The sequence below is a fragment of the Bufo gargarizans genome, chromosome 5 (genome assembly GCF_014858855.1).
Source record: "Bufo gargarizans isolate SCDJY-AF-19 chromosome 5, ASM1485885v1, whole genome shotgun sequence".
In the NCBI taxonomy this organism is placed as follows: Eukaryota; Metazoa; Chordata; class Amphibia; order Anura; family Bufonidae; genus Bufo; species Bufo gargarizans.
In genome coordinates this window covers 448279677-448292828 of record NC_058084.1, presented here as the reverse complement: position 1 = coordinate 448292828, position 13152 = coordinate 448279677, and the positions used below count along the sequence as shown (strand labels likewise).

Below are 13152 nucleotides of genomic sequence, written 5' to 3'. Positions count from 1 at the left end.
GCTGTGTGCATGAATCCTTATGTGCAGTCCCGAGGGGGAGACAAATTCATATGACATACAGTAGCTGTATTGTATAATGGTGCTCAAGCATGAGTGCTCTACTCAACCATAATAAATTAAAAATATACAGTTTTCTTCTCTTCTTATGAAGGCACTGTGATATATTTCTTATCTGTAAATGTTGTATAATTTTATGTTTAACAATGAACTGTTTGAGCTCTTTTTTATATGACTGTAGTACCTTTCCTCCATATGTATATTCCCAAAACTAAGAATTCAGAAGATCTATTTAGAATTTTTTATTCCGCTTATCCAATTTATAGTAAAAAAAGAACAAAAACTGCGTTACTCTATAGTGTTCTGCTCCCCTGATCCCTGCCCATATACATTATAATATGGTTTGTTATATTGATTTTCTTACCTATGAACACTCCAATTTTCCTTCCACGAACATTTTCAAAGGGATAGCCTGCATCTTCTAGAGCTCTATATGTGCATTCAAGCAGTAATTTGTGTTGTGGATCCATATTGGCAGTTTCCGAATTATTCATTCCAAATACTTTATTGTCAAATTCATTAATCCTTAAAAAAGAAAAAAGCATTTTTTTAAATTTATTTAGAGATGTGCGTTCACTGGACCAACCTGGATAATGTAACCTAGCGGCCTATCCAAAAGACTTCCTATTTTGGGAAGGCCACCTCCTATAAAGAGCAGATTTACCAAGATAGACTTTGAATTCCCCATGCATTATGAATATTGGCCATCTACTTTAACCCCTTAAGGACCTGAACAATTTGTGTGTTGTAATTTTTTTCCTCCCTACCTTCCAAGTGCCACAACTTTTTTAGTTTTCTGTTCACATAGGCCTTTGAGGGATTTTTGTTTGCAGGACAAGTTGTATTCTTTAATGGCAACATTTGATGTACCATATGTTATATTTGACAACAGGAAAAAAAATCTTTCTGGGGTGAAATTGAAAAACCCACAATTCCTAAATGGCTTTTGGGTTTTGTTTTCACAGTGTTCACTGTGCGTTAAAAATTACACAACGACCTTATTCTGCTGGTCAGTACAATTACGGTGATACACAAATTATGCAGTATACTGTGTGTTTTTTTTAACTAAAAAAAATAATAGAAACCTTTGCATCGCTATATACAGACACCCAGAGCTTTTTGAGGGCATGTTTTTTGCAGGACGAATTGTATATTTTTTTTCTACCGTTTTGGGATACATGACTTTTTAATCACTTTTATCATTTCTTTTTTTTGGAAGGAGGGCCTGGTGACAAAAAAAAACTGCCAATCGTGACTATAGATATTTTCATATTTTAATAGTTCAGACATTTTGGTAATACCTATCATGTTTTTTTTTTACTGTTTATTTGTATATGCAAAGTTTAAACTTGGGACTGGGGGAGGGTAATTACGTTATAGGATGGGAAGATAGTGCAGATAGAGACCGGGGGCAAGGTAATGTGACTGGGGAGGAATGGAAGGAGGAATTAGAACAGTTCAGAAGGAAAGGTGTAGAGTAAAAAATATACATAAACCTCTTAATTGTATGTATACTAATGCCAGAAGCCTGACTAATAACATTGGTGAATTGGAAGTAGTGATGTGTGAGGAGGACTATGACATAGTGGGAATAACTGAGACATCGCTGGATGATAGCTATGACTGGGCAGTTAATGTACAGGGTTACATTCTGTTTAGAAAGGATTGCAAAAACCGAAGAGGGGGAGGGGTCTGCTTTTATGTAAAGTCCTGTCTAAAGCCCACAGTCTGAGAAGAAATAAGTGAAGGACATGATCATGTGGAATCATGTTAGAAATACATGGAGGCAAAAACAATAATAAAATACTAATAGGAGTTTATTATAAACCACCTAATATACCAGAGTCCACAGAAAATCTGCTACTAAATGAGATAGACGAGGCGGCATATCTTAATGAGGTAGTTATTATGGGGTACTTCAACTACCCAGACATAGACTGGGAAACTGAAAACTGTATATCTCATAAAGGAAACAGGTTCTTGGCAATAACCAAAGGCAATTACCTCTCCCAACTGGTTCAGGACCCGACTAGAGGGACAGCTATACTGGACTTAGTATTAACCAATAGACCTGACAGAACAACAGATGTGCAGGATGGGGGACACCTGGGAAATAGTGATCATAAAGTAATAACCTTTCAATTTTCATTCAAAAGACTGTTTCTTCAGGGAGGAACAAAAATACCAAACTTAAAAAAATCAAAATTTAGCCAACTAAGAGAGGCCATAGGCCTAACTAACTGGGATAAAGTCTTCAAAAATAAAAATACAGCCACAAAATTGGATATTTTTCAAAGCATCCTAAAATATAATTGTGAGTGTTACATACCTTATGGGAATAAAAGCTTCAGGAACAAAAACTATGTGGATAAATAGAACTGTAAAGAAAGCAATAAATGACAAAAAAGCATTTAAATCACTAAAACAGGAGGATTGCGAGGAAGCACTGAAAAACTATAAGGAAAAAAGAAATAAAAGCAAACTGGAGACCGAGAGATTAATTGCCAAAGAGAGCAAAACTAACCCTAAAATGTTCTTCAATTATATAAATGGTAAAAAGTATAACTCTGAAGGTGTCGGCCCTCTACAGAGTAATGAGGGGGGAGTTGCAGAGAGCGATGAGGAGAAAGCAAAACTATTAAATATTTTTTTCTACACTGTATTCACTGAGGAAAATAAACTGTCAGATGAAATGCAGAATGTAAAAGTAAATTCTCAATTCAAAGTGCCCTGTCTGACCCAGGAAGAAGTACAGCGGCGTCTTAAAAAGATTGAAACAGACAAATCACCAGGGCCAAATGGCATACACCCCGTATCCTAAGAGAATTAAGTAATGTCAGAGCCAGACCCTTATTTCTGATACTTAAGGACTCTATACTGACAGGGAGTGTTCCACGGGATTGGAGTATAGCAAATGTGGTGTCAATATTCAAAAAGGGTCCAAAAACAGAGCCCGGAAACTATAGGCCGGTAAGTTTAACGTGGGTAAACTGTTTGAAGGTTTTCTAAGAGATGCTATCTTGGAGTACCTCAATGAAAATAAGCAAATAACGCCATATCAGCATGGCTTCATGAGGGATCGGTCATGTCATTAAATTAGTTTAATAAGTTTCTATGAGCAGGTAAGTTCTAGAGTTGACAGCGGCGAATCAATGTATGTCATATACTGTATATGGACTTCTCCAAAGCATTTGACACTGTACCGCATGAAAGGTTAGTATATAAAAAGAGAATGCTTGGACTGGGAGAAACTGTATGTGAGTAAGTAACTGGCTCAGTGATAGAAAAAAGAGGGTGGTTATTAATGGTACACACTCAGATTGGGTCACTGTCACTAGTGGAGTACCTCAGGGGTCAGTATTGGGCCCTATTCTCTTCAATATATTGTTTAATGATCTTGTAGAAGGCTTGCAGGCTTGCACAGTAAAATATAAATTTTTGCAGATGACACTAAACTGTGTAAAGTAATTAACACGGAAGAAGACAGTATACTGCTACAGAGGGATCTGGATATATTGGAGGCTTGGGCAGATAAGTGGAAGATGAGGTTTACCGCTGACAAATGTAAGGTTATGCACATGGTAAAGAATAATGCAAGTCACCCGTACATACTAAATGGTAAAACACTGGGTAACACTGACATGGAAAAAGACCTAGGAATTTTAGTGAACAGCAAACTAAGCTGTAGAAACCAGTGTCAGGCAGCTGCTGCCAAGGCCAATAAGATAATGGATAATTGCATCAAAAAGGGCATAGATGCCAGTGATGAGAGCATAGTCCTACCACTTTACAAATCACTAGTACTGTGGAGTACTGTGTACAGTTCTGGGCTCCTGTGAACAAGTCAGACATAGCAGAGCTGGAGACGGTTCAGAGGAGGGCAACTAAAGTAATAACTATAATGGGGGGACTACAGTACCCTGAAAGAGGGTTATTCACTTTAGAAAAAAAGATGACGGAGGAGAGATATAATAAATATATATAAATATATCAGGGGTCAGTACAGCGATCTCTCCCATCATCTATTTATCCCCAGGACTGTGACGAGGGGACATCCTCTGCGTCTGGAGGAAAGACGGTTTGTACACAAACATAGAAGAGGATTCTTTATGGTAAGAGCAGTGAGACTATGGAACTCTCTGCCTGAGGAGGTGGTGATGGTGAGTTCACTAAAAGAGTTCAAGAGGGGCCTGGCTGTATGGCCCCATGCACACGGCCGTGTTTCACAGCCGTGTGCGGGCAGTGGAACCGCGGCCTGGATCCCTCCTGAGAGCAGGAGCGCACGGCGTCACTGGTTGCTATGACGCCGTGCGCTCCCTGCTGCCGCCACAATATAGTAATACACTGGTATGATCTATACCAGTGTATTACTGTACTGGTTTACTATGGTTGGCTTGGTAGAATTAGCGAATATGACGAATGTATTCGTCATATTCCACAAAACGAAGATAACGAAGTATTCTCCATCTTTGTTTTTAGCTATCTATTCATCAACTTCGCTAATTCTAGCAATCAAATAGGAAAGTTGACTATAGAGACAGCTAAGTTTAATTCGCTATGCGATGATATTACTTAGCTTTTTTTTCTAACTAGAATAATTATAATAATTATCAGTTATTATAATTATTCTGTTTATTTAAAAAAAAGCTAAGTAATATAATCGCATAGCGAATTAAACTTAGCTGTCTCTATAATAAACTTTCCTATATGATTGCTAGAATTAGCGAAGTTGATGAATAGGTAGCTAAAACGAAGATGGAGAATACTTTGTTATCTTCGTTTTGTGGAATATGACGAATACATTCATCATATTCGCTAATTCTACCAAACCATTGAAGCCAACCATAGTAAACCAGGTCCAAGTTGAAATCGCAATTCGATTATTATAACTTGAATTAATCGCATGGCGATTTCAACTTAGTACTGCTATATTCCATATTCGTTAATTCTAGCCTAATATGGAATATAGCAGTGCTAAGTTGAAATCGCTATTCGATTAATTCAAGTTATAACAATCGAATTGCGATTTCAACTTTTACGTATATTTTTAATATTGCTCTAACTTCGTCTTTTAGAATATTCGTAATATTCTAAAAGACAAAGTTAGAGCAATATAACGAATATTCTAAAAGACGAAGTTAGAGCAATATTACGAATAGTCTAAAAGACAAAGTTAGAGCAATATTAAGAATATTCATAAAATACACATATAGATTGTAATTTAGCTAATATACTGCTATAGTAATTTTTTTAATAGTGTACATATTTTACAAAACTTAAGTTCATAAGAGGCAAAAAATTTTTTGAAAAAAAAAGGATTATAGCACTATATTAGCTAAATTACAATCTATATGTGTATTTTACGAAAATTCGTAATATTGCTCTAACTTCGTCTTTTAGAACATTCCGAATATTCTAAAAGACGAAGTTAGAGCAATATTAAGAATATTCGTAAAATACACATATTAGCCTAGCCATAGTCAATTAGTCATAGGAACGTTGCCTTATACTATCAAAAGAAAGAATCGCAATACGCGATTAATTAAATCGCATATTATTCGCGGTAATTGGAATAATTACGAATATTCGATTTCAAATAATATAACACGAATATTCAATCGAATATTCGCGAAATATCGCAAAATCGAATATGGCACCTCCCGCTCATCACTACTGATCACAGGGTGTTCCTCTGCTACAGGAGAAACCCAGAGATTGACTATAATCTATGGGAGAACCCAGCATAGCCGTTCCGCTGCAATGCGTTTGTGCAAGAATTCTAAAAATGGCATATAATAAATGTCAGGAGCTTTTCTTGAATTGCTGTGCAGAGTCAATCAAAATTCAGTCTCTGTGTCCAATCATAGAGCAAGTCAGTGTATTTAAATCAGCTGTTCCCAATCATCAGTGCCTGGCATTTTGTTTGTCTAGGCTCTATAATTTGTCATTACTATTGCTTTCTGGTTTTGACCTGCACTTGTTTTTGGATTATCCTTTACTGCTGATTCAGCTCAAATTGACTCTCCTAGGAACAGGATTTTATTTTGTTTGCTGAAATCATTGTGTTTATCTCTCCTGATCTTCTGACCCTGTCTGCTGATGCTTCTTTTACTTACTGTAACTGATTTTCCTAAGAGATCTGCTACTAGTGTGCCTGCATGAGTAAACAGTTATCTGGGTCCTTAGCAGCCAAGTCCATCCTCCCTTGTGGCAGGCTTTGGTGAATACCTAAGGGTTGCCTTAGTTTAATGCTATACGGAGAGCTTTCAGAAGGCTGGTAGCAGATTGTGGGCACACTAGCGGTGGTCTGGGTGATGACTGCTTTCTCTAATGATAAATGTAGCTTAAAAGTGATCTACACTGAAACTACACTCCCTTCTGTACTCCAAAATAGAAAGTGGAGCAGAGGCAAAAATTTTGCAAAATTAGTTGCAACATTTTCATACCAAAATACTGGGGCACTAATTTTCATAAATGTCTTCCAAAGAGTTTACAAGTTTTCCCCCCATCAATCTTTACTTCAATTTTGCTCGATATAAGCTGAGATACTTTGCAATGATACTTAAAATGTAGCTCTGTTGACCTCCCATTTCTCTTAATCATCTTTCAGATGTTTCTGGACCTTGATTGGACACTATCTGTAGTAAACTCAGTTGATTGGGCATGATTTGGAAGGATATACCCCTGTCTATATACAGCGGTTGCGGATCAACAGGGTTTGCTTACTCACTACTGCGGTCCCAGGCTCGATGCTCAGGCGAGTACTGCCCTCCCTGGCCGCCTCCATCATTGCCTGCATCCAGCAGCATTACAGGCCAGGCAGCAGTGGTGATCTGCTGCCGGTGTCTCTCCATGCACTGCTCTTGTCCTGGACTTTGTGACCGCAGATGTGGTACCTTCTGGAATGTGTTCCACAGTTTTCTTTCTGCCCTGGACACAGCATGCCTTCTAGCCGGTTGCACCTGTAGCACCTCGGTAAACGCTGGCATGCATCACTTCCTGTGATGTGTTTTGCACATGTCACCTGTGCGACCAATCCCAGCCATCCTTCACCTATATAAGTGGTTACACCCACCGGTTCGTGACAGGGTCACAGATGACAATGCATATCAAAGGAAAAAACAAGCCATGAGGCAGAAAGAACTGCCTGTAGTGCTTAGAGACAGGCTTGTGTAGAGGCACAGATATGAAGAAGGGTACAAAAAAAGAGAACAATGGCCTCCATAATTCTTAAATTGAAGACGTTTGGAACAACCAAGACCCTTCCTAAATCTGTCCGCCCCACCAAATTAAGTAATTGGGTAGGAAGAGTTTTTGTAGGAGGGATGATTAAGAACCCAATGACTCACTGACTGAGCTCCAAAGATTCTGTGTGAAGATAGGAGAAACTTCCAGAAGGTCAACCATCACTGCAACACTCCGCCAATCTGGGCTTTAAGACAGAGTGGCCGAAAATAAGCTAAATGAAAGCCGCCTGGAGTTGCAAAAGCACCTAAAGGACTCTCAGACTGTGAGATTCCCTGCTCTGATGAAACCAAGATTAATCTGTTTGGCCTCAGTTCCAAGAGTGATGTCTGGAAGAAACCAACCACTGCTCATCACCTGCCCAATGTAGAAGGGTAGCCTGTTGGTAGCAGCATCATGCTTTTCAGTGGCTGGGACAGGGAAACTGTTTAGAGTTGAGGGAAAGCTGAATAGAGCAAAGTGCAGATATATTCTTAATGAAAACCTGATCCAGAGTGGTTTGGACCTCAGACTGTGATGAAAGTTCACCTTCCAACAAGACATTGACCCTAAGTACACAGCCAAGACATCACAGTAGTGGCTTACAGACAACTCTATGAATGTTCTTCAGTGGCTCAGCCAGAGCCCTGACTTGAACCCAAAAACAACTATGGAAAAAAGGAAGAAACCTAAAAATTGCCATCCACCAGCCGTCCCCATCCAACTTGACAAAGCTTGAGAGGAGCTGCATAGAAGAATGGCAGAAAATCCACAAACCAACAAATCTTGTGGCATCATACTTAAGAAGACTGGAGGTGGTAATCGCTGCCAAAGATGTTTCAACTAAGTACTGAGTAAAGGGTCTGAATACTTATGTCAATGCAAGATTTTAGTTTCTCCTTTGTAATATATTGGCGAAAGACTTCTAACATTCTGCTTTCACATTGTCATAATGAGGTATTGAGTGCAGATTTTTCTATTTTTATTTTATTTTAGCACAAGACTGCAACATAAAATGTCAAAAGGGTCTGAAGACTTTCCAAATGCATTGTATATTAGAATTTAATTTTTTTTTACTAATTCATTAAACCTCAAAACAATCCTTGTTGTCTATCAAGTAATCATAGTGCAGTTTTCACGTTTCTAGAGCAGTTTTAAAAATGACAGCTAAGCTTGGATTGGTTGCTATGTGCAGCATTTTATTTTCTTTTGATAGACGGTTTTGATAAGTGAAATCCATTTGCTTACAATTATTAAGCAATGTACACCATGTGTAGAGAAAACATTTAACATTTTGGCAGTAAAATTTGTGAGAATAGCAATTGTGGTCATCAAAGAAAACAATTGAGGCTACATCGAGGAAATGGCGCACATTTTGAGGCAAATCTACACTTGCTCACAAACAGGCATAAAATCGATGTGTGGAAGTCTAATAATTTTATAGGTACTGTTTTAATGATTATTTTCCTTATATAACAGAAAGAAACATAGTTACTTACCCATCTGCAAAAGCTGCCCGACTGGTATACATTTTGCCTGGTTTGGTATGATCAGAATCGTACCATTTTTTCAGGTCAAATCTTTCTTCTGGTATTTCTGTTGTACAATTTCTTCCGTCAAAAATAACTTTCCAGAAATTTTCTATGCCTTCACCTATTGAATGATCATTTCATATGCATATTACACAAAAATAAACTAGAACTCAAACCATTCCTATATTTAGAGTTACACTGATGAGCAAAAGGGTAACAATGTTTTGATATTTTGACTTTCAGGCTCCATATCTCACCATCCACTATAGCTTCGAACGTGAGACTACCATCATTTTATAGACAATTATCTTGGCTATCTCATACATAAATTGGACTTACAACTATTTAGCATATGATTAGTTATGCAGAATCTTGTCTTGTAACTTTTAGGAGCAAAACATGTAGGAGCAAAACAGTAGCAATGCAGTTACAAGACAAGATTCTGCATAACTAATCATATGCTAAATAGTTGCAGGTCCAATTTATGTATGAGATAGCCAAGATGATTGTCTATAATACATTGTTACCCCTTTTACTCAGCAATGTATAGTTCTCTGAAGTAATTTTATCTTAAAATAAATCAGTAGTACCCCACATTAACAAGATAGAATAAAACAAACATGACAAAACATGAATGTCACCTTTATTATAAAATTTCAGGAAACCCAGCATTCTTGCAACTTTCAATCATTCAAAGCTTTATTGTATATTCTTTCATTCCTGGTGTCTTTTGATGTCTTCCTCTGCATCTTTGGAGCTGCTCTAGAAAATGGCTGTGAGAGCATCAGTGACTTCTCATGCTCTTAAAACGAACTGTAACTAACTCCTCTGGTTCTTCAGGCAGGTTCCTTCTATTCAGTACAGTCAGCACTGGGAAAAAGACCCCAGGGTTGTCTTTTCAGGAATCCTGATGTTAGTGCACTCTAGTGTTGCTCTAACTGCAGCCTGTACCTTTAAGTTACAGAGTATAATGTATTTACAAGAGTATGATAATACATTATGAGGATAAATAAAGTTACAAATAATTTGAATGATTTTAAATTGTAAGAAAAAGCTGTCCATAATTTTTTTTTATGATTTTGTATTAAAAGTATTATTATGCCCAAATTATTTACACAAATCCTATATAGATTAGATGAACAGGACATTCAGTGTCAAATGGGAACAATACAAAAATAAAAACAAAACAATAAAAAATGATGGCTGCTGAAATGTAGAGGTTTAAGAACAGGGGCATAGCTGTAGTGGATGCAGAGGAAGCTGCTACAAGGCCTGAACTCAGAAGGAGTCCACCCAAGAGGAGGACTAACGCTCCAATCACGAAAGCGAACAACGATAACACAAGTAAAAATAGAAACTAAAAAATCTGAATGCAATTTACCTCTGTAATCAGCAGATGGCGCATAGAACTATTACATTCTAAGATTTTAACATACCTACAGACATTTTACAATGACCACACTAGCACTTCAACTATTTTTGGCAATATTATATATATATATTTATTTATTTTATTGCTAGCTAATTCTTCTCTAACTGCTTAGGAAGGCTGCATAAAAATGTACGGCTTTCTAATTGTTCTAATATATATTTAATAACCCATCTATACTGTTTTGTTATGTAAACTAATTTGCATAAATATGAAAGACATAGCACTTGTGAAAGACATAGTCTTATTGCCCTATATTATGCAGATTAGCCTACTTTACATCATGAACAGCGCCATCTATTGGATACATAGTCTTATGTCCTGTAGAGATGGGAAGTTCGGATCTTTCACATGAATCGGTTCATTTGAATCAGTTCATTCAAATGAACCGATTCATGAATCGAATATTTGGTTCATTCGCTGAGCTGACAAGAAGCAAGTGAACCGAAGCTTAGGTTGCGCAATGCGCATGCGCGGATGCTTCGATTCACTTGCTGACTCGCTGAGTCGGCTCTTGGTCTGAGTCAGGAAGTTTATTCTTTAAAACCCTGTGTGTAATTTAAAGGGGCGGGGCGGGGAGGGGAGGGGCTGGCTTCCACTCGAGGATCAGATTACGCTCCTCCCTGCTGCCAGCGTCTCTCTGCTCTGCTATCTGACTCCTCCGGTTCAGTGAACTGAATCCATTCAAAAGAACGATTCGTTCATCACTAATGTCCTACAGTCTGCAGACTATTATCATTTTCCTCATGAACAGCTCCATCTATTGGATTCATAGTCTTATGCCTTACATCATGCAGATTAGCATAACGTTCTTCTCATGCACAGCACTGTCTATTGGATTCACAGTATTATGCCTTACATTCTGCAGACTAGCATCATTTTCCTCATACACAGCGCCATTTATTGGATTAAGGTTTCTTTCACACTTGCAGCAGTGTGATCTGGCAGTTCCGACGACGGAACTGCTTGCCGGATCCGCCGATCTGGGTGACAACTGAAGGCATTTGTGGACGGATCCGGATGCGTTTCACAAATGCATTGCAAGAAAGGTCCGTTCTTGAACAGCTCCATCTATTCGATTCACAGTCTTATAACCTACATTTGGCAGACTAGCTTCATTTTTCTTATACACTGTTAAAGGTGGCGGGCACAGTGTAGGTCACTGTTAGAAGGGCAATTACTGTGTATTTTACTGTTAAGGGGCATGCTGATGCAGAGGTCACTGTTAAAGGGGTTGTCCGGGTTCAGCTACTTTCCGCCAGGCAGTGTGTTATTATAAACAAAAGTGCCTTTTCCCTGTGCGATGTAGCGCAGGGCAAAGGAGAGAGCATCAGAGCATAAACTGCTCTGATGCACCTGTCAGGGGGCTGCCAGGGTGGAAATGGAGGCATGAACCCGGACAACCCCTTTAAAGGGGCGGGCACTATGGATGTTACTGTTAACTAGTGTTGATCGCGAATATAGGCACTTTGAGAATTTGCGAATGTTTAGAATATCACGAAGTATATTCATTATTGCAAATATTCTTTTTTTTAAATACCAGTTTATGCAAAAAAATTATGCAAATTTTCGCAATCAAGAAAAAAATGACTGGAGATCACAAATTCTCGAATATATGGCGAATATTTGCCCAAATATACGAGAAATATTGCGAATTCAAATATTGCCCCTGCCGCTCAACACTACTGTTAATGGGTAATGTGTAGGCTGTTGTGGAGGTCACTGTTAAATGGGCAGGCACTGTGGATGTTACTGATAAGGGGTTAGGCTGCTATGGAGGATGCATCCACAGTGCCTGCCCCTTTAACCCTTTAAGTGGGTGGACACTTTGAAACATGCCATCTACTTAAAAAGCTGATCCTCTAAACCAGGGATCAGCAACCTTCGGCATTCCAGCTGTTCAGAAACTACAATTCCCAGCATGCTCCATTCTTTTTTGTGAGAGACGGAGAGACGCGTGACGGATCACTATCAAATGGATCCGCAAAACGAGAGTGTGTATAAAGGGTATAGTGCGTCCCCTTCCATCACAGGTCCGTTCCTTTGTTTTTTCCCCTTTGAGAATAATAGATGGACAATGTTGGAGGTTGGTGTTAGTCACAGCTGGAGTGAGATACATTTCTGTTGGTTACGATACTGACAGAGAGACACACACTTGCCCATAATTGTGTATAAAAAACAGACAAACAAACAAATAGTTTTTTTTTGTCTTTACCTAATAGTAATAACCACTTTTTATATAGTTCCCTTCCTACCATTTATAACTTCTTATTACCAACATGACAATAGACAACACAAAACAGTTATTTTTTTAACTGAAGGCTATATGCCATAAGCAAGGTATGTGCAAGCCAATGTCCTATCTGTGAGACAGGTACCATCAGCATACCTTACAGTGGACGCCTGAGACATATTAAGCTAGCTCTCTATCCAAAAAGGAGAGTGCCAGTAAGTCTCAATATTGGTTTATTTTGGATTTCTAGGGGGTCCTGTGCACCTAAGTCGTTACCATTAGGGTGAAAACAATTGTAATTTTTTTTTTTTTCAAATAAATTCAAATAACCTTTCTATAATGTTTTGTTAAGTAAACTCATTTGCAATATCTTGGCCATATTTATGCAAATGAGCTTACTTGACAAAACATTATAGAAAGGTTATTTGAATTTACTGTAGTTCGGATAGTTAGAAAACAGAACATTTTTATGCAGCCCTCTTAAGCAGTGAAAGAGGAGTTAGCTAGCGTAAAAAATAAAATTACAATTGTCCTCCCCCTAGAAATCCGAAATAAACCAATATTGAGACTTACTGGCACTCTCCTTTTGGATAGAGAGCTAGTTTAATATGTCTCAGGCTGCCACTGTGAGGTATGTTGATGGTACCTGTCTCACAGATAGGACATTGGCTTGCACA

At 38.2% G+C, this 13152-nt stretch overlaps 1 protein-coding gene across 2 annotated transcripts in view; it reads right to left on the bottom strand.

Moving 5' to 3' along the window:
• LOC122938599 (highly reducing polyketide synthase PKS6-like) overlaps positions 1–13152 on the bottom strand; it is a 71001-nt gene that overhangs the window by 27401 nt on the left and 30448 nt on the right. The window contains exons 2-3 of one of the 2 annotated variants that reach the window (XM_044294227.1): positions 8781–8934; positions 422–582 (exon numbers count right to left, since the gene is read on the bottom strand). In XM_044294227.1, the coding sequence (XP_044150162.1) occupies positions 422–582; positions 8781–8934 (315 nt within the window). The remainder of the gene's footprint in view (positions 1–421; positions 583–8780; positions 8935–13152) is intronic. The other variant, XM_044294228.1, reaches the window with a different exon arrangement.